Here is a 21,974-nt window from a genome sequence, read left to right as displayed (position 1 = left end):
AAGACCTCCAAAGAAGGAGACTCCACCACACTCCTTGGCAGCAAATTGCACTGTCGAACAGCTCTTACTGTCAGGAAATTCTTCCTAATGTTTAGGTGGAATCTTCTTTCTTGTAGTTTGGATCCATTGCTCCGTGTCCGCTTCTCTGGAGCAGCAGAAAACAACCTTTCTCCCTCCTCTAGGTGACATCCTTTTATATATTTGAACATGGCTATCATATCAGCCCTTAACCTCCTCTTCTCCAGGCTAAACATGCCCAGCTCCCTTAGCCGTTCCTCATAAGGCATCGTTTCCAGGCCTTTGACCATTTTGGTTGCCCTCCTCTGGACACGTTCCAGTTTGTCAGTGTCCTTCTTGAACTGTGGTGCCCAGAACTGGACACAGTACTCCAGGTGAGGTCTGACCATCATTACTGGGCCCACACACTGTGCAGATAAAAAACCAACCAACCCAGAAATCCCTCCTCTCTCTCTCTCTCTCTCTCTCTCTCTCTCTCTCTCTCTTGTAATGAAATACTTGGGCAGCTGTTTTTCCTGGACCTTACAAGCGTTGTGTTCTCCGATATGGCTAAAAGGATATTTGAGTTCTAAAACAGGGATTTCCCTCCCCTGTTCCCCAGGCTAGCTTGCCCTATCACTTATCGCAGCAATAAAACCATAGCCAGAGGGGTTTGCAATCTGTCGCCATGGCAACCGCCCTGCGGTCCAAAACAGAGCAGGCCTGAGGGAAGGCCAGAGTGGGCCACGTTCCTTGCATCCCACTCGCTCCTGGCTGAGGTTTCTGGTTTCTCGTACGCGGGGGGGGGGGGGGGCAGGGAGCAGCGGGAAAGCAGCTGCGTCAACACTTTGTCCCTTCGGTGTGGCGTGCGAATCGCCTTCGGAGCCGAATTGCACAAGGCTGATCCCCTGCAAACACCCCCCGTTCCACCTTCCTCCTCTATTCGCTAGAGGAGGAATCTCAGCAGCTTCAGGGATCCAGCCCACCGACTAACTTCTGCATTTGGTGGTGGGCCTGCCCTTTGCGCCTGTTGGCTTTGTCCATGGAGCTTTTATGGTGTTGGAGGAGACTCTTGAGAGTCCCATGGACAGCAAGAAGGTCAAACCGATCCATTCTGAAGGAAATCGGCCCTGAGTGCTCACTGGAAGGACAGATCCTGAAGCTGAGGCTCCAATACTTTGGCCACCTCATGAGAAGAGAAGACTCCCTGGAAAAGACCCTGATGCTGGGAAAGATGGAGGGCACAAGGAGAAGGGGACGACAGAGGACGAGATGATTGGATAGTGTTCTCGAAGCTACCAGCATGAGTTTGACCAAACTGCTGGAGGCAGTGGAAGACAGGAGTGCCTGGCGTGCTCTGGTCCATGGGGTCACCAAGAGTCGGACATGACTAAACAAATAAACAACAACAACAACTGCCCTGTGTGAACAAGCGGACCCACAGCTGAGAGCCAGCTGCCCGCCAATCATCCCAGTCGTTTAATCACAGAATTGTAGAGTCTGAAGGGACCCATCTGGTCCAGCCCTCTGCAATGCAGGAATACGCAGCTGTCCCATATGGGGATCAAACCTGCAACCTTGGCATTATCATAGGAACCTCATGGGTAACTATGGTCAAGAAGATGCTGAATTGGATGGGGCATTATATACCAGGGATCGGCAAAGCTTACCAGGCATGGGCCGGATCACTCCCGCAAAGATCCTCTGTGGGCCGGGCCAGCGCAGCGCAACGCCAGAAATCACTTCTGCGTATGCCCAGAGCCCGAAAATTGCGCCTGCGCAGAAGCGTCTGGGAATGCGCAGAAGTGATTTCGGGCACCACGGACATGCGCAGGCGTGATTTCCAGGGTCTGAGCATGCGCAGAAGCAATTTCTGGAGCCGCAGAAGAGAGTCCCCGCGCCGCCTTCGTGCGCGGGGACTTGCCAAGTGAGCGGCTCAGTTCAGGGGGGGCTTGTGGGCTGGTTAAACGGGCCACACTTTGGGGCCACAGGTTGGGGACCCTGTTATATACAGATGAAACTGATCATCCCATCCTGATTTAAGTTTATAACCTTGGTTGGAGCAAGCCGTGGGAAATCCGGCTAGATGGTGGGCTTCTTTAAATTTTCTTGTTTGATTAGTTTATTATCTTGAATACGGAAACAGAGTCTGTTAACCTGGATAATTAGTAGTGATGCTGCTATTTAAAGAGCCACCCACGTAGCGGTCAAAAGTAAACATCAGCATTCTGCTCAAAACATCTGTATGTTATCACTCTGGCATAGCATGCAAAAAAAAAAAAAAAAGACTGTGGGAGTAAAATTAATTCAACTTTAATTAATATTTAGGATCTAGGTCTTTGTTGATTTGCTCCTATACATGGTGAACGAATGCCCAGGGTTTGCTCCTATCCATGGTGAACGAATGGCCCTTTTAATTGTCGGTTACACATAGGAGGAATGCTGACAATTGAGGCTTGCAAGGCTGCCTGTGTTCAGCTCCAAAACAACAGCAAGGTGAGAGACAGAAAGGTGAGACAGCCAGGTGAGACATTCAACACAGAAAAGGTGACACCAGTACAGACTCTGAAGGAACTCATCTATAGAAGCTAATGTTTGAAACTGATAATGGCTACTTATAATAGCATAATGCTGCTGAGAAGGGTGGTTTTTTAAATGACACAGTATCTAAATCCTGTTAAATAAAATACCAATTCCCTAGTATGAAAGATGGCAAAGTTCACAACTCCACTCCCCACAAACCAGGCAAACCATCAACAGTTCAGTCAGCAGAGCATGAGCCTCTTAATCTCATGGTCGTGGGTTTGAGCCCCGCACTGGCAAAGGATTCCTGTGTTGCAGGGGGCTGGACTAGATGACCCTTGTGGTCCCTTCTAACTCTACCATTCTATCACTCTACCAGCACATGCAAATGCACAAAATGGGGGGGGGGGGGACATGGACAAAAAAAGCAGGTAACATTCCACACACCCCATGCCACAAAAAAGCAAGCAACCCCTCAACTAAGAAAAACGGGGTTCTCTGCAGGCCCTACGGTTGTTGCCTGATGGAACCCACCATCTTTTATTTTTATTTTTAAATAATTTTTATTGAATGATCTTATGTTACAACAAACATTGCAACCATACTACCACAAAATATAATTGAGAAATAAAAATTACATACGTCAATATTTTGTTTGTTATTTGTTATTTACCGTCTTATTTCCTCCCAAACAATCCATACAAAACACACACCCACACAAACTCAAAGAATAATGAAAAATAATGAAAATAAATATTTCCCCCCTTTTATCTTACAAAATCTTTTCTTCAATTTTGACTTCCTGTCAAATCCCTTCACATATGTTTTATCTTACAACTGAATGTACACAATACAACAAACCTTTCTATATCAATTTCCCAATACATTCAGAAAACGTAATAAATCCTTAATTGTTGTCCACCATGGAACCCACAATCTTTTAAAGTGTCACAATCTGGGGCTGACATCTATTGTGATTAAAGTCACGGGCATCTAGCAGCAAATGCAAACTCTGCCTTTTGGTTCTCTCGCTTGATTGATGGCCCATGTGCCACACAGAAGTGTTGGCAGAACTTAAAATGTCCGCCATTGTGCTCTGCCACCAGCAGGAAACCAAGGTTGGAAAAAGTAAGGGAGTCTTACCCATGGTCATATCTTCATCAGGTCTGTATCCCACGAGTTGAGGGCACCTGCGCCGTACAGGCCTTCAGGTCCAAGGGCTGCTCCTGCGACAGGAAGAATGAAGATTATTAGATAGTGAACCTTGTAGACGGACATGGCAGAGTCAAACGTGGTCGCATCGCCTGTACCAAAAAAGCATCTCATCGTGACCTTTATGTGACTGAAAACCACAGCATTTTGCCTCCATCCTCCCCACATGCTGTGTCTTCCTGTCACCCCTTTGGAGGCAGAACACAGTCTGTTAATTCAGACACAGCACCAAACCATGGTTATTGCAAAGTCACTACAAACCACGGTTTCCCATTCTCAATGGCTGGGGAGGCACAAACCATGGTTTGTCAGGTCAGACGTCACGCCAAACCGTTGTAATACTTCCTTGTCTGAATTGGGCCCACGGTAGTGTGTCCTGCCTTAAATCACTGAAGGAGCAGCTGTTTTCAGCAATCAGTTGAACTATTTCTAGGGTTGCCATATGTCCTCCTTTTCCAGGACATGTCCTCCGTTTCATGGGTATGTAAAATGAGAGTCGCCATAGCGATCCGTAGCTAGAAGCAGAAGTCAGCAAATGCGTCCTCTTTTTGCTCTTCGAAATACAGTGGACGCTCGGGTTGCGAACATGATCAGTGCAGGAAGCATGTTCGCAACCCACAGCATTCGCAACCCGTAGTCTGCGCACTCATGGGTCGCGATTTGGCACTTTTGCGCATGCACACCGCCGAAACCCGGAAGTAACCCGTTCTGGTACTTCCAGGTTCGGTGCAGTGTGCAACCCAAAATTGCGCAACCCGAAGCGTCTGTAACCCGAGGTACGACTATACGGCAACCCCAATTTCACTAGGTGCCAGACAAGTGCTGCTTCTGTGTGCCGAGGCCAATGCTACAGCAACCCACGCTTTAGCGGCACCTAGTGGCAGAACACAAATATTGCAACGCCAACAAAACACCTGCAAATTTCTACCTAGAAAGGAAGCTCCTTTAACATAAAACCCCCAGGTATCAACTTGCAGATAACCAACCACAGTAAGATATGTACACTAGTAAACTCACCCTGAACCCTCCCCCTCTGCATTTTCTTCTTAGAGCTCATAATGAAAACTGTAAACTGTTCACAAATAGGCAGGACAACACAGAAATCACTTCAAGGTGCAATCTAAAAATAATGTTGTAAACACCCGAGACATCTTCAGACTCTAAAGCAAGTACAAGGATATTTATTCAAACCTATTTTGAGCTATTTGGGCAGGAAGAAGAGATAGATGCATCAAGCCAATAATCTGAAATGGACATCTGAAGCTAAACATGTTGTTCCTTTCGCTCGCTGCTACTTCCTATCTGAGAAACCACATGGCTCTGTTTGGGAACCGAAACCCAGCTACGCCGCCACACGTTCTGTAACTTTAAGCAAGAGGCAGAATGACGTATACGGCTTCGAAACAAACCCTGACCGAAAGGGTGACAGGATTCATCAAGACTGGAGACAAAAGACTTTTTAAGTTTCAGTCCAGTCCCTGATAACACCACATGAAAAAATCCCCCAAAACGCTGACGGAAATGGAATTTGGAAACAATCTACGGGAGATTCAAGCTGTGCTTCTATGGGAAAGATACAAACGAGGACTGCAACAAAATGTTGCAGGGTGGAGCGCTTCAGTTCAGGGTCCCAAACAACCAGCTTTGTCTTCTTCTAGAACACTCCATTCTGTTCTGCCTCCCCGGGTTTTCCTCCCCTCTCCAGATCCTCAGCATTTGGCGGTCACTGGGCATTTTCTTTTTCTCAAAATTTTTTGTATTCATTTTATAACACAAATTAAAAACACAAACGGAAAAGACAAACAATACAAACAAATTCTTGTCATATCCTTATTTTCCTAAACATTGTTAAATGGGCTTCGCCAAGTCCCACCTATCTGATTTTCATTTTACTTCATCTTTAGCAGTTTACATATATCATAACTTCTAACCATCTTTTTTTTCTCCACACTTACATTGACCATAAAAAACTTCGCATTTTATCACTTATAAAATACACTATCTTCTACTTCTAACCCTACCGCCTATATCCACTTCCAAAGCTATTCTAAGATTTAGAAGAAGAAGAAGAAGAAGAGTTTGGATTTGATATCCCGCCTTTCACTCCCTTTAAGGAGTCTCAAAGCGGCTAACATTCTCCTTTCCCTTCCTCCCCCACAACAAACACTCTGTGAGGTGAGTGGGGCTGAGAGACTTCAAAGAAGTGTGACTAGCCCAGGGTCACCCAGCAGCTGCATGTGGAGGAGCGGAGACGCGAACCCGGTTCCCCAGATTAGGAGACTACCGCTCTTAACCACTACACCACACTGGCTGTTCAGTTCTGTCCAGCTTACAATATGTTACATATTAACATATTTTTTTCCAAATATTCCTTAAACTTCTTTCAATCTTCTTCCACCGTTTCTTCTCTCTGGTCTCGGAGTCTCCCGGTTAGTTCGGCACGTTCCATATAGTCCATCATCTTTATCTGCCATTCTTCGATAATTGGTAAACCTTGTTTCTTCCAATTCTTCTATGGAAGCCACCCAGAGTGGCTGGGGAGGCCCAGCCAGATGGGCGGGGTATAAATAATAAATTATTATTATTACTATTACTATTATTATAGCAATATTCTCACAGCTGTTGTGGCATACAGAAAAAAAGTAACATCGTTTTTGGGGATTTCACCCCGCACTATACCAAATAAAAAGGCTTTTGGTTTTTTAATAAATGTGTTTTTCCACACTTTTTTCAATTCGCTATGAATCCTTTCCCAAAAGTCTTTTACCTTGGGGCACGTCCACCACATGTGGTTAAAGGTTCCTTATTTCTCTTTACATTTCCAGCATTTATTATCATGAGTATGATACATTTTTGCTAACTTCACTGGTGTTAAATACCATCCGACACGGAGCATTTTCAATCCTCCTTGCGTCTCCAATTAATTTTTTTCCAACTTCTGAAAACCTTGGGGTTTCCCCAGGCCTATTGACACCAACCTCTTGCATGTGGGTGGTGGTGTTTTAGCTATGTAAGGATCCACCTTGTTATGCACTGAAGTTCTCGCCCTGGCCACCAGGAGTATTGTGCATGTAGTTTTCACTCAGGTCCACGGCAGTTATTTTAGGTGGGAAACCCTGGGTTGTTGTTGCTACATTGTCGACAGCCGGCTGCCTATAAAAGCAGGCCGGCTGAGCTGTTTGCTGTTCAGTTCTGTCCAGCTTACAAATAAAGAGCTGCTTTGGAAGAATTGCTGTGTCGTCTGCTATGTCTATCCACTATTCAACACTGGCGACGAAGGTGGGATTGATGGACATCAGAGCACAGCCAGATGCGGCCACCCTCTGAGATGAGCTGAATCACAGAGCTGAAACACTGAGAAAATCACGGAGCAGAACCAATTCAGAGCTGACCGTTCTGCCTAGAGCACGGTGTTCCATCCATCGCCTCCACGTCGGCATCGGAACCATGGCTTCACTCGTGCCTCTACTGCCGTTTGCCCCAGCCTCTGAATCATGGGACTCCTACCTCGCTCGGTTCGACTGCTACCTCCAAGCAAATGAGCTGACAAGAGGGTCTGTAGAGCAGAAGCAGGGCCTCTCCTCAGCCCTTGTGGCCCCAAAGTGTTCGCAATGGCCCGAGCATTGGTTGCGCCTCTAGCAGTCTAGGTAGCACCTTGGGACATGATTCAAGAGGAGCTCCGCAACCCCTATGCCCCAAAGCCGTTCAAGATTGCTGCCTGCCATGCGTTCTACCACCGGAACCAGGCAGAGGAGGAGTCAATCAACAACTACACCACCGCCCTCTGACAGGCTGCAATGCACTGCGAGTTCTGAGACTTAGACGATGCCCTGATGGATCAAATCGTCTGCGGGGTCCAGGACATCCGTCTGCAACGGCGTCTCCTCGCCAAGCCAGACCTCACGCTGCAGAAAGCCACTGAGGAGGCTGTGGCCTCAGAAGCTGTTGAACTCTCCGCCCAGGAAATCCACAAGGCCAGTAGACCGTATTTAAAGGACTATGTTGTTGGACATGTAACACTGTTGGTCTAATGGAAGTATGTGAAATGTAACCGATATGCTTTGTGCCTAATTGAACCATTACGTGTAGTGCTGTATATAAGGAAACCATTACGATTGTAACTAACGCCTTATCTTGGTGGGGAGTGGTGTTATGTACTGAAGTTCTCGCCCTGGCCACCAGGAGTATTGTGTATGTAGTTTTCACTCAGGTCCACGTCAGTTACTTTAGGCGGGAAACCCTGGGTTGTTGTTGCTACATTGTCGACAGCCGGCTGCCTATAAAAGCAGGCCGGCTGAGCTGTTTGCTGTTCAGTTCTGTCCAGCTTACAAATAAAGAGCTGCTTTGGAAGAATCGCTGTGTCGTCTGCTATGTCTATCCACTATTCAACACACCTGACAGACACACAAATCAGTTTGCTATTAGTATGTAAGATCTGCTCTTGGAACTTCATTCCCATCACCACCGGGGCAAGCAAGGCTGCAGCTGCCAGCTGCAATGTGAGGCTACTCAGGAGGAGAGAGGGAGCACCGGCAAACACATGCCTGTCTCTTGCCAGGGTGAAGCACTTTCAGTCTAAGATGCTTCACAGCTGAAGCAACAGCTCCCTTGTAGCTCCAAGCAGTGGCGTAGCGTGGGGGGTGCAGGGGAGGCGGCCGCACCGGGCGCAACATCTGGGGGGGGGCGCTCGCAATCGCAGTGCTAAAATCAGTGCTAAAATCCACGGGTTAGGGGGTGCAAATTACTTGCCTTGCCCCGGGTGCTGACAACCCACGCTACGCCACTGGCTCCAAGCTGCTGCACTAAGCCTTCCTGAGCAGGAGAACTGGACACTGGGCTGTGATGTGGCTGTAGGCTCCAGGGAAACCCCTGTTCTTCAGGCAACTCATTGGCTCGCCCTGAATCTGGGTCACAGCAGACTCAGCTCACCCCCCTTGGCTGCAAGTTCCCTCTCCACACTGCAATATCTAGTCTCAATCTGACCCTGCCTGAGAATCCAGCATTGGCATGCACAATATCTTGCGGCATGCGATCTTCTCTGTACAGTGGTACCTCGGGTTAAGTACTTAATTTGTTCTGGAGCTCCGTTCTTAACCTGAAACTGTTCTTAACCTGAAGCACCACTTTAGCTAATGGGGCCTCCTGCTGCTGCTGTGCCGCCAGAGCACGATTTCTGTTCTCATCCTGAAGCAAAGTTCTTAAATCAAGGTACTATTTCTGGGTTAGCGGGGTCTGTAACTTGAAGCGTCTGTAACCGGAGGTACCACTGTACACCAAATTTAAGAGGCAAGTGGCCTGTTTTGTACACTTGCAACTTCCGCTGTCAAAGAAGCACTTCTTCTAGACGGGATTTTATGTTTGTGCGTTCACATACTGACTAGCCTGGTTGTTGCATAATGCTAAGTCAAACTAAGTACAGTGGTACCTCGGGTTAAGAACTTAATTTGTTCTGGAGGTCTGTTCTTAACCTGAAACTATTCTTAACCTGAAGCACCACTTTAGCTAATGGGGCCTCCCGCTGCCGCTGCGCCGCTGCTGCTCGATTTCTGTTCTCATTGTGAAGCAAAGTTCTTAACCTGAGGTAATATTTCTGGGTTAGTGGAATCTGTAACCTGAAGCGTATGTAACCCGAGGTACCACTGTACGGTGGTACACAGTTAGAAAACCACTTCCCTGTTACTCCTGCTACTGCCACTAGGAGCTAAGCCATGGTAATAATAATAATAATAATAATAATAATAATAATAATAATAATATTAATAATAATAATAATAATTTATTTATACCCCGCCTATCTGGCTAGGTTTCCCCAGCCACTCTGGGTGGCTTCCAGAAAAATATTAAAAACACAATAAAACATCAAATATTAAAAGCTTCCCTAAACAGGGCTGCCTTCAGATGTCTTCTAAAAGTCAGATAGTTCTTCATTTCTTTGACATCTGGTGGGAAGGCGTTCCACAGGCAAGGCACCACTACCAAGAAGGCCCTCTGCCTGGTTCCCTGTAGCTTCACTTCTTGCAAGAAGGGAACCAACAGAACTGGAGCTGGACCTCAGTGTCTGGGCTGAATGATGGGGGTGAAGATGCTCCTTCAGGTATACTGGGCCAAGGGCTTTAAAGGTCAGCACCAACACTTGAATTGTGCTCGGAAACGTACTGGGAGCCAATGTAGGTCTTTCAGGACCAGTGTTATTGTGGTCTTGGTGGCCATTCCCAGTCACCAGTCTAGCTGCCACATTCTGGATTAGTTGGAGTTTCCAGGTCACCTTCAAAGGTAGCCCCACGTAGAGCGCATTGCAGTAGTCCAAGCGAGAGATAACCAGAGCATGCACCACTCTGGCAAGACAGTCTGTGGGCAGATAGGATCTCAGCCTGCGTACCACATGGAGATGGTAGATAGCTGCCCTGGACACAGAACTGACCTGCACTTCCATGGACAGCTGTGAGTCCAGAATGACTCCCAGGCTGCGCACCTGGTCCTTCAGAGGCACAAAACCAAGGTTTGTTCTTGGTTCACCACTCATGGTTTGTTTGCAGGAGACAAACAATGAGCCTGGTTTTGCAGGTAACACTAAACCAAACCATAGCTTAGCTTCCGGTAGTGCAGTGACAGAGGAACAGGAGGAGCAAAGTGGTTGTGATTTTGTAACTGTGTACTGTACAGTGGTACCTCAGGTTACATACGCTTCAGGTTACATACGCTTCAGGTTGCATACGCTTCAGGTTACAGACTCCGCTAACCCAGAAATAGTACCTCAGGTTGAGAACTTTGCTTCAGGATGAGAACAGAAATCGTGCTCCGGCAGGAGGCCCCATTAGCTAAAGTGGTGCTTCAGGTTAAGAACAGTTTCAGGTTAAGAACGGACCTCCGGAACGAATTAAGTACTTATCCTGAGGTACCACTGTACCAGTATGCTTGTTCATTCACACTTAACCATGGTTAATGAGAACGAGGCACTGCCTGATTCACGCCAATATTCCCAAGCATGTGTGCAAACATGCATGTCTTAAGAGAAGTCACCGGCTCTTTATCTATAACTGAAGCTCTTTTGTAAACTGGCACTAAATAAAAATGACAAAAAGTGCCGATTTGTTTCAATCTGCCGATCCGTTTTTGAAGCAGCTGCAAATGCAGGTCAGGGCAAGCTGAAAAGTCATCCGGATTTAATTCAATTTGCTAACAAAAAGGGGCTTTCCGTTGCTTCCTAAGTGGTGTTGAAGCATAGACCGAGCCTGGAGAATTTAACAAGCAAAATAGAGAGTCAAACGGAAAAGGAAAAGAAAACTTTTCTTTAAAAAGATTCCACCACACTAACTTTCAGCAAGTTTCCGGGAGGCCTGCCAGCTAATGCGCAGGAGGTTGTGTGTGTTGTTGTTTTAAAATGTACTGTGGTACTGCTCAAAAATATTATTGTCAGAGGGTTTTTTTCTAGCAAACTTGGGGCCAGCAGAGGGATAGCACTAGCAAAAGCAATAACCAAATAATGAGAAACGGTTTCAAATGCAAGCTTATGCGCTAAAGAAACAAACTGTGTAGGTTTGAAAAAGCGAGAAATCATCGTCATTAAGTTTATTTGCAGCTGAACAATGAAACTTGCAGCTGGACACCTAAAAACAGCTTAAAATTAAAGACTGAACTTTACTTAATGGATGGTGGGCATATATACTTCCACTATACGTGTCTTGCTGGCCGTAAGTGCTCACAACATCCTCTTTTTGTTGTCTGTTAATCCCCATACTGTAAAAATATAGTTTTAAAGTACATTAACATCTATAAATACCAAAGTTTTGACCGGTACAAAATTGATACAGACAACTACAAACTACAAGAAAGAAGATTCCACCTAAACATCAGGAAGAACTTCCTGACAGTAAGAGCTGTTCGACAGTGGAATTTGCTGCCAAGGAGTGTGGTGGAGTCTCCTTCTTTGGAGGTCTTTAAGCAGAGGCTTGACAACCATATGTCAGGAGTGCTCTGATGGTGTTTCCTGCTTGGCAGGGGGTTGGACTCGATGGCCCTTGTGGTCTATTCCAACAATATGATTCTATGATTCTAACGTCACACCAAAATAATATATCATTGAGCAAGTCTGCATCAGATGACTTAATGAGGCCTTTTCATCATTACGCCTCCAACATCTATCTGAGAATAGACAACACTTTCTTAAGAGGTTTTGTGGAGCATATCAGATCTTTGGGGGGATTGCTGTTAGTGGTCCCAATAACCCAAAAGCCCTTGTGTGTGAAGACCCCCAACCCCTCTCCAAAATAAATCATACAGGACCCAGCTTCTGATTGGTGCAGGTACCCCGGAAACAATAGCCAACAGCCGCACTGGATGTTTGGCTTCCGAAAAACATTTGAAAACCGGAACACTTACTTCTGGGTTTTCAGAGTTTGAGAACCAAAACGTTTGAGAACCAAGGCATTTGAGAACCAAGGTACCACTGTATTGTGCTCAAATCCTGTTAGCTGGTTGGCCACTGTGAGAACAGTGCTCTTATGTTCCCAATCTGGAAGGTACACTTCGGTCCCTAATAACTTTCTGGAGTCTTTGGTCTAGATTAGGGCTTCCCAAACTTGGGTCTCCAGCTGTTTGGGGACTACAGTCCCCACCACCCCTAGCTAGCATAAAGAGCCAGTGGTCAGGGATGATGGGGACTGTAGTCGAGAAACAGCTGGAGGCCCAAGTTTGGGAGATCCTGGGTCTAGACGCATTTGGGATTATGCACAATGATTCTGCCCTGCAGTAAACTTTCAGAATGCCCTATCGCTCAGCACAATCATAATGAGGAAGTAGGCAATTCTGCTTTATAATCCTGCAGTTGAGAGGCTTTTCAGCTGCACACTTTCAGACCCTTACGGGACTTTTATGCAGAAGTTGTCGAGCGGTGGAATGTGCGTACTTGGCGTATCGACTTCCAGGTCTGACTCATCTCATTAATTTCACTACCATCTATGGAATGAGCATGCCTGAGTCGCGAGGGGTTTCCAGGATGAAGGCGGCTGGAATTTCAAAACAATATTTATAAGTCCTTTGCGCGCAACTTCGTATATATTCATCTACTCATCTTCCAAATGCACATGAAGAATCCGAAAGGAAGACTAGCTTTAATTAAAACACTGCATCAGGGAAAGGGAGCCTGTGGTGGACTACAATTCCCATAATCCCTGCCACTGACCGTGCTGTCTGTGGCTGATGGGATTTGGAGTCCATCTCAAGAACCACAGATTTCCTCATCTCTGCACTAAAGCAGGCTTCATCAACTTCGGCCCTCCAGCTGTTTTTGGCCTACAACTCCCATGATCCCTAGCTAGCAGGACCAGTGGTCAGGGATGATGGGAATTGTAGTCTCAAAACATCTGGAGGACCGAGGTTGAGGAAGCCTGCACTAAAGGCACATGTTTCTAGCTCTCAAGGTTGGACAAGCCTATCCAGCATGTTGATGTGTATTTTAATCTGCTTTTAGTTGAGCGCTTTTTATTTTTTTAAAATTGTTTTAAATAGTTGTTTTTAACTGATTTTTACCAATAATGTTATTGTTTTATTCATTTTGTAAAGTGTTTTGAGGCTTTTTTTAAATAAGAAAAACAAATCAAGCTGTTGAAACATTTTATGAAATAAATAAATACATAACAAATGCAAGCAGGAATAAAAAGGGGCAATATTGCAGGGCTGGAATTACTGGGCTCCTCTCTAAAGGGTCAATTTCAGTTTCTCTCTGTTTCTCATCGTTCCAGTCATAAGTGTAGTTCTCCCCAGTTCCACATCAGCATGAGATTATTTTTTTTAAAATCATCATGCAAATTTAACAGCACGTTAGCCCTAATTTCTCCTGATGCACATCTCTGTATGCAATTTTCCCTAATATGCGTATGTTGGCAAAGCAATTTTCCTAAACGGGATGTATTTTGTTAAATGTTACATTCACTAATATATATATATATGTATTTTTTTATGGGCACTTTATCCCAGTACATGCATTTTTGTACATTTTTTGTACACTGGAGATCTGACCTGCAAAATTCAGAGAAGTGTGGATTTTGAAGGACACTTGTGTTTTGGTTCTCATAGCGTTCTTGAAAGTGAAAGTTAGGTAGGTTCGCCTTTTAAATGTGAACTCACTCAAATTTTGTTCCCATCCCCACACCCACCTCTGACGGGGGTTAGACAAGATGGCCCTTGGGGTCCCTTCCAACTGTATAATTCTATGATGCTACGATTTCCTTTCGCTCGTGTTGTCCTGCTGATACAACCACCAACACTTTGATTTATACACACCCTGCCTTCAAATATCCAGTTCACAATAACAGCATGGGCACACACCACTAAAAACAATTGATTTTATTTCCTCACATTTGCAAAGTGGGTGACATTAATTTTTATTTATATCAAATTTGCATGCCACCCTTCACCCGTAGATCTCAGGGCGATCCACAGTATAAAAATACAATATAAAAACACAAAATACATAATAAAATCAAGAACAAAAAAACTCACAAATCCGCCCCCACAAGACATCTGTCACTCTCTTATATCACAAGAGTTTATCATCTTTGTGGTTTCAAAATAGCAGAAGAAGGGGAGGGGAGGAACTTCTCCTCAACTGAGTGGCTGCTATTACTTTTAGAGTAGAGGTGTGCAGACTTTGAGCTTCTGGGATCCACTTTGATTTTTATTAGGACCCCCAGATCCACATGCCAAATACAGTGGTGCCCCGCAAGACGAATGCCTCGCAAGACGGAAAACCCGCTAGACGAAAGGGTTTTCCGTTTTCAGAGGTGCTTCGCAGGACGAATTTATCTATGGGCTTGCTTCGCAAGACGAAAGTGTCTTGCGATTCTTGAGGGGTTTTTTCGCTCCCCACCCCCTTTTTCTAAGGCGCTAAGCTGCTAATAGCCTTTTAGCAGCTAATCCGCTAATCCCTTAAGCCTTTAATAGCCGCTAATAGCCGCTAATAGCACTAATCTGCTAATAGGGTTGCTTCGCAAGACAAAAAAACCGCTAGACGAAGAGACTCGCGGAACGGATTAATTTCGTCTTGCGAGGCACCACTGTAGTGGCTCAGCTGAGCGGATATGTTCTAAGGACTGATGAACAGGAGACCTCCAGGCACATGTTCAGCCCAGGAATCTATAATCAGTTCGAGAACAAAGCTGAGATTTTGTTTCCCCCTCCACACAAAACCCCGCTCTCATTCCCACCACAAGAATTCTGTTTCACCGGCCTAATTTCAGAAAGCTTCCTAGTTATTTCTGTTGGAAGCTGCGGTTGGAAACTGCTGCTGCGGACCGTTCAGAGATCTCTAAAAGACGTTCCTGGTTTACATTCTGTTTCAGAGCACTCAGAGCAGGCACTCCTGCACTTATGAACTTATTATCCTTTCCATGTTGGTGGGACTTATTTACACTTCAAACACCATTAGGCTCCTTCGTGGCTGCAAGGACTTAAGGCTTAGATACATTCCCCTGATCAGAAACTGAGAAAGCAACACCCACTTTGCTTTTCCAGGAAACAGTCACATTCAACAGAATTAATCCAAGTTCTCCAAAGCTCCTAGGATGTGAAAGAGGAAATGGGAATTTCAAATTCCGCCTTTCGTTCAGCTTGCGTTTTCAAGGGAGAAAATTATACTCCTCACCTCATGGGCAAGGGGTAGAGCTCAGAGAGTTTATGGGCTACAGGAAACAGGCTCAAGAGTGCCATTGCACCCATGGGTAGACACTAGTTGATGTAAAGGTAAAATGACCCCTGACTATTAGGTCCAGTCATGACCAACTCTGGCGTTGTGGCGCTCATCTCGCTTTATTGCCCGAGGGAGCCGGCGTACAGCTTCCGGGTTATGTGGCCAGCATGACTAAGCCGCTTCTGACAAGCCAGAGCAGCGCACAGAAATGGCGTTTACCTCCCCACTGGAGTGGTACCTATTTATCTACTTGGACTTTGACGTGCTTTCGAACTGCGAGGTTGGCAGGAGCAGGGACTGAGCAACGGAAGCTCACCCCGTCACGGGGATTCGAACCACCGACCTTCTGATCAGCAAGTCCTAGGCTCTGTGGTTTAACCCACAGCACCACAACTGGAAATTTTATCTGCAATGAGTTTTGTAAGCTGTGTGTTTATACCTCCGACAAGCACCTGCCCCACAGAGTGGGATCCTGGGGTGGGGAACCTCGGACCCGGAGCCTGAATGTGGCCCTTGACATCCCACTCCCTGGCCCTCAGGACTCTCCCTGGGCTACAGCTCTTCCCCAGATGCTCTTCCCCCAGACTACCACTAGAGATCTGAAAAGGCACCACTCACATGTGTTTTCTTCTTATATACGATAAGTTACTCCCAAATAACATTTTTTCTTCAATTAGCACCCCCATACCCCCCTACACGTTAGACCAGCCCTATTTAAATGTATGGAGCCAATGGAGCCTAATAAATGTGCATTTTTTGTGTGTCTTTGTGCTTTGAGTCTTTGTACAATCAGGCAACATATGAATGAAATGAAATGAATGGCGGCAAGTACTTTATTAGCCCAAAGGTGGAAATTGCAGGAATTACTAATTGCGTGTTCGGACCCAGAAACCTCCCCCCTAGATAAATTCACACTTGACTCAAATTTTTGGTTTGGTTTTTGGCATAATTTAGGCCACACCTTTATTGATTACAGAAAGTGACTGGTTGCATAGGCTCTGTTTCGACTAGCTCCCTGCCAGGCAGGTAGCGCTGATCCAGGGCACCAGCATAGGTCAGCCAAGGGTGAACACCTGGATAAGCGAAAAGCCGGGAATGGGCTAACTCTGCCACCCAAATGTCCCCCTGGACTCAGGCACGGGCACAACCCCTTCACAGGGGTTGACCAAACCTTCGAGTCCCTGGATTCCTTTAACGGAATACCCTACACATAGGGATGGAGAGAGAGTTCTCCCATCCCTATCACCTGAACCAGAGCCTACCTGCAACCTTACAAGTTGTGACTACTTGCTACGCGGCAGGCAAAACCCAAATGGCAACAGCCTATCAGCCAAGTGGGGGAAATTCCTGCCGTGCCCCTGTCCCAATGACAGACAACACACAATGGCATAGCAAGGTCAGTCGCAAAGCCCGGAAAGTAGGGAGAGGTGGGCGTGTGTTCTGAATGCATGCACCAAAAGAGGAAGCTCTGGGTCACGTGCATGGGCATAAATAGGTCCCTCGAACCGACTGGACTGTGTCCCATTGGCCAGATTGTACCCAGCTTTGAGGGACCTACCAATCGGGTGTTGTGGCTGACCAATCATACCCACCCACAACACAGGGTGCCGGTTGTCCAAGTCTCACTGCAATATGTGCCCTCTTTAAGGGAGGACCCAATCGATCGAGGAGGGGCAGATGAAGATGATGGACTATGCAGAATTCGCCAAGCTGACTGCTAGAATCCAGAACCAAGACGACCAAAAATTTCAAACAGACTGGAGTAAATTTATTTGGCATATGAGTAATTACTGTAAAAATGTGAAGGCATTAGCAGGACTGAAATAAATCTTGCAACGATAAACTTTAAAACTTTTCTGACCAAAGAGAAAGAGTTGACTATAAGAGTATAAAGGTCAGAAATGGATGGCCTAAAGTGAGAATATAAAGACTTGAAAATAAAAATACCAGTTGAAGGGATGGAGGGAAGTCATGAGCTCGGCAGGGCAAAGAGTGTGTTTCTCTGTCAACGTAATGTTTGAAATGATGTGTTAAAAAAGGAATCAATAAAAATTGTATTAGAAAAGAAAAGAAGGCACAAGAAACAGCCGCGAGCACAAACAGGGCAAGAGGCCTGCGTTCCACATGCATCGGCTCAGCCAAACGCAAACACTTTTTGAAACTTGCTGCCCACACAGCACACACATTCCCGTTCCATGTGACACTCCTGCAAGTGTTAACTACACATAAAACACACACACACACACACACACACACACACAGGCAGCGGAAATATTTCAAAAGCTACGGCTACAGTGACTCAGGCCTAGCAACCCTGATGTGGAAACCACAAAAGACAGTAAATGTATAGTGTGGGAGGATAAGTGAAAGCTGCAAGAAACTGGTTTTTCTTCTTAAAGCTTTGGGGTACAAAACCTGGACCGTAGACCAAAATATTTCAGGGGGGAGAGAGATGCAGACCATCCAATTGCCCCTGTATTCCGGGGACAGTCCCGGATTTACAGAAGCCGTCCCGGTTTCTGAGTTGATCCCGGAATGTCCCGCTTTTCCTTAGGACGTCCCTATTTTCACTGGAGAAATGTTGGAGGGAATGGAGTTATGTGACACACACACACTCACCGAGCCAAGCAGATAAGGAACGAGACAACCTTTAGAAGACTTCTGAAGGAAGCCCTGTATAGCAAATGTTTAATATTTTATTATGTTTTTATATATGTCGGAAGCCGCTCAGAGTGGCTGGGGCAAACCAGTCAGATGGGCGGGGTAGAAATAGTAAAAATTATTATTATTATTATTATTAAATAGGACATCCCTATTTTCTTTGGGCCCGTATAGTTAAAGCTATAGTTAAAGTTATGGTTATAGCTATGGTTATAGCTTTAACTGTGGTTAAAGCTATGGTTTTCCTAGTAATGATGTATGGAAGTGAGAGCTGGACCATAAAGAAGGCTGATCGCCGAAGAATTGATGCTTTTGAATTATGGTGCTGGAGGAGACTCTTGAGAGTCCCATGGACTGCAAGAAGATCAAACCTCTCCATTCTGAAGGAAATCAGCCCTGAGTGCTCACTGGAAGGACAGATCCTGAAGCTGAGGCTCCAAGACTTTGGCCACCTCATGAGAAGAGAAGACTCCCTGGGAAAGACCCTGATGTTGGGAAAGATGGAGGGCACAAGGAGAAGGGGACGACAGAGGATGAGATGGTTGGATGGTGTTCTTGAAGCTACCAGCATGAGTTTGACCAAACTGCGGGAGGCAGTGGAAGACAGGAGTGCCTGGCGTGCTCTGGTCCATGGGGTCACGAAGAGTCGGACACGACTAAATGACTAAACAACAACAACAATTTTCTTTGGAGAAATGTGTTGCATCAGAAACCAAAGCAAAACAGACTGCCTTTATAGCTAAGATTTTGCTAACAATTCTGACCTCACCTACTCAGAAGTAAGTCCTATTGAACTGAATGGGGTTCACTCCCAGGAAAAGGGGAGGGAGAAAACAGCAACCCAAACATATGACCTGGAATAGCTCAGCTGGTCGAGCATGAGCCCCTTAATCTCAGGGTCGTGAGTTTGAGCCCCACATTGGGCAAAATATTCCTGCATTGCAGGGTTAGACAAGATGATCCTTGCGGTCCCTTGCAACTCTACATTTCTATGATTGGCTGCCAATCCTCTGCACAATGGCCCGGGAGTGAAAGTTCCAGTGAACTCAATGGGGCTTTACTCAAAAGTAAACTCAGTTGAATTCAGTGGCACTTTTAATCCCAGGTAACTGAGCGGAGGATCGTGGCCACGTATAAAATTGCACTATGAGTCTGTAATCCTATGCACAGAAACTCTAGAATGAGCCCCACTAAACTCACTGTAATTTACTTCCAAGCAAACCTGGTTTTATTTTTTAAAAAAAACTCCCTCCCTTTAATTTAACCATAATATATAATTTTAAGAACACCGTTTAAATTTTAATAACAGTGTTTTAAAATGTAAGTGCCGAAGAGCCGTCAGTCATCCCGGTGACATTGCATTTATTAGCTAGAAGCACCATAATCAGGTTTTCACTTTCCTGAACAAATGGACTGAATACAATAAATTCCCCTTAGGTCATCAGGGCTAACAAAGAGATGGCGAATCTGCGCCCCTGAAAATGGGGTTGAACTCCAGTTCCCATCATCCCCAGCCAGTATGACCAGTGGTCGGGGATGATGGGAGCTGTTGTTGGCATGCATCTGTCTCAAGAGACAATGGAGTGTGCCTCCGGGGGGCAAAGCCAAATGGCCGCCCAGTAGCACCCAAGCGACCTCCCCAGGGTGCAAGCCTGGGCAGTGGAGCTGGAGGTCCTGGGCTGCCCAGATGACAAGACTCCCCTCTCGGCTTCACTTATATGGCCTAAAATGAAAGCAGAGCAAGAGGTTTGGCACCAGCTTGGCTGCAGGAGTTGCCAGAAGGAGGCATGCAAGGCACCCCCCAATCGCCTTAGGGCTTAGAATCATAGAATCATAGAGTTGGAAGAGACCACAAGGGCCATCGAGTCCAACCCCCTGCCAAGCAGGAAACACCATCAGAGCACTCCTGACATATGGTTGTCAAGCCTCTGCTTAAAGACCTCCAAAGAAGGAGACTCCACCACACTCCTTGGCAGCAAATTCCACTGTCGAACAGCTCTTACTGTCAGGAAGTTCTTCCTAATGTTTAGGTGGAATCTTCTTTCTTGCAGTTTGGATCCATTGCTCCGTGTCCGCTTCTCTGGAGCAGCAGAAAACAACCTTTCTCCCTCCTCTAGGTGACATCCTTTTATATATTTGAACATGGCTATCATATCACCCCTTAACCTCCTCTTCTCCAGGCTAAACATGCCCAGCTCCCTTAGCCGTTCCTCATAAGGCATCGTTTCCAGGCCTTTGACCATTTTGGTTGCCCTCCTCTGGACACGTTCCAGTTTGTCAGTGTCCTTCTTGAACTGTGGTGCCCAGAACTGGACACAGTACTCCAGGTGAGGTCTGACCAGAGCAGAATACAGTGGCACTATTACTTCCCTTGATCTAGATGCTATATTCCTATTGATGCAGCCAACTTTGTGTGGGGTTTCCTCCTTGTGGGAATGTTCAGGGTGGCAGGAGAGGATATATTGTTTATTAATATCCTTCCTAATCTGCGCTAGCAAGTTCCTTTACTTAGCAGAGTTTTCATTCCCCTTTAAACAGCAGAAAACTAGTTGCAAACTTGTGTGAGTTTCTTAAGACAATACGCAATTTCAATCTGGCTCGTCCGGATTGAAATGTGTTCTAGTATTTTCCTGGTAAGACCCCTTGAATCCCTCCTAAAAGAATAAAGACACTGTTATGTATAGAAGTTCACACCGCAGTCTTATTCATAAGCAATAAAAAGAAAGTTTACTCATGATCAGGCAGAGAACAGTGTGATCCCTGAAGGCGGGCTTAAGGCTTAAAGCAGGCATGACCAAACTTGGCCCTCTAGCTGTTTGGCGACTACAGTTCCCATCATCCCTGACCACTGGTCCTGTTAGCTAGGGATGGTGGGAGTTGTAGTCCCAAAACAGCTGGAGAGCCAAGTTTGGCCATGGCTGGCTTAAAGTTACAAATGTATACCAACAGGTTTACTCCATAAGGCAGATGACCTGGGGGGACTGCTTGGCTGGCAGCCGGCATTTCAGTCCAGGAAGTTCGCAGGACGAAAAGAAGATGGAAAAGGGAGAGAGTGTCAGCATGCCTTGGCCTTTGACCAGGTCTGGGAAGGTCACGCCCACCCACTAGTCGCATGCAAGGAAGGATGCTCCAGGCCAGGAGGAAACAGGAAGTTTTGACCGGCTGGACCAAACATTCCCTTGCATGTCCACTCTAGGAAAACAAGGAATGTTGTACTTGACTGCTCCCACTGGATTACATCCCACACTCCTGAGCCTTTTCTTCTCCCAAAGATACCTTGCAAGGCAGCAGAGGTTTAGGATCAGAGACTTCCTTCTCCTAGATGGGCTTCCTTCCCAGGTGGAAAAGCTCCCATCTGCCCCTCACTTCCCTCTACGGCACGTGCAGAAACCCTTCTTGACCACTGACCCTTTATTGGTCTCGTCCACTCAACCTGCTGGACCCTGTCTTTGCAGGCATTGTAAACCTAACACACTGGCTACCCTCACCTGGTTTAGCCGGCCAGTCTAAGCCGTTTCCCAGGGTATGGCCATTGTCTCATGCTGACAGCATCTAGGAGCCACGACGTGCCCCCCACCAGAGGTAATACTCCTCCCCTAATACCCCAAATGGTCCCTGCCCAAGCTTAACAGCATCTTCAGAATTAATGGTGTTTCAACCTCTTTGCATTGCCTATGTCTAAGGTAGAATGTAAAATCTACTGTCTCACTAGAAGACAAGCTCATTTAAAACAACAACGATAAACTGATTATTATTCTTTCTGCCCTATGTGGACAGTATTTCTGCTTTCCAAAATATACAGGCCTCACACTTACCCGGGAGTAAGCCCCCACAAAGCATAGTGGGGCAATTTTTGGCAAACGTGTTTAGGTTTTGCAAAGTAATGACCAGCTAC

General features: G+C 46.1%; 1 protein-coding gene across 3 annotated transcripts in view; it reads right to left on the bottom strand.

Annotated features, from left to right (window-relative positions):
* The window catches only part of LOC310660908 (mitogen-activated protein kinase kinase kinase 3-like), a 111,064-nt gene that overhangs the window by 64,206 nt on the left and 24,884 nt on the right, over nucleotides 1–21,974 (bottom strand). For 2 of the 3 annotated variants that reach the window (XR_014503667.1, XM_083406434.1), the window contains exon 2: nucleotides 3,664–3,746. Coding sequence is in view for 2 of the 3 variants with exons in the window: in XM_083406434.1 (XP_083262560.1) it covers nucleotides 3,664–3,673 (10 nt within the window). In the remaining variant the exon portion in view is untranslated. The remainder of the gene's footprint in view (nucleotides 1–3,663; nucleotides 3,747–21,974) is intronic. The other variant, XM_083406433.1, reaches the window with a different exon arrangement.

The sequence above is a fragment of the Podarcis tiliguerta genome (genome assembly GCF_965153285.1).
Source record: "Podarcis tiliguerta genome assembly, chromosome: 12".
In the NCBI taxonomy this organism is placed as follows: Eukaryota; Metazoa; Chordata; class Lepidosauria; order Squamata; family Lacertidae; genus Podarcis; species Podarcis tiliguerta.
Note: the sequence above shows the minus strand (reverse complement) of the source record. Positions and strands in the feature narration are given on the sequence as shown.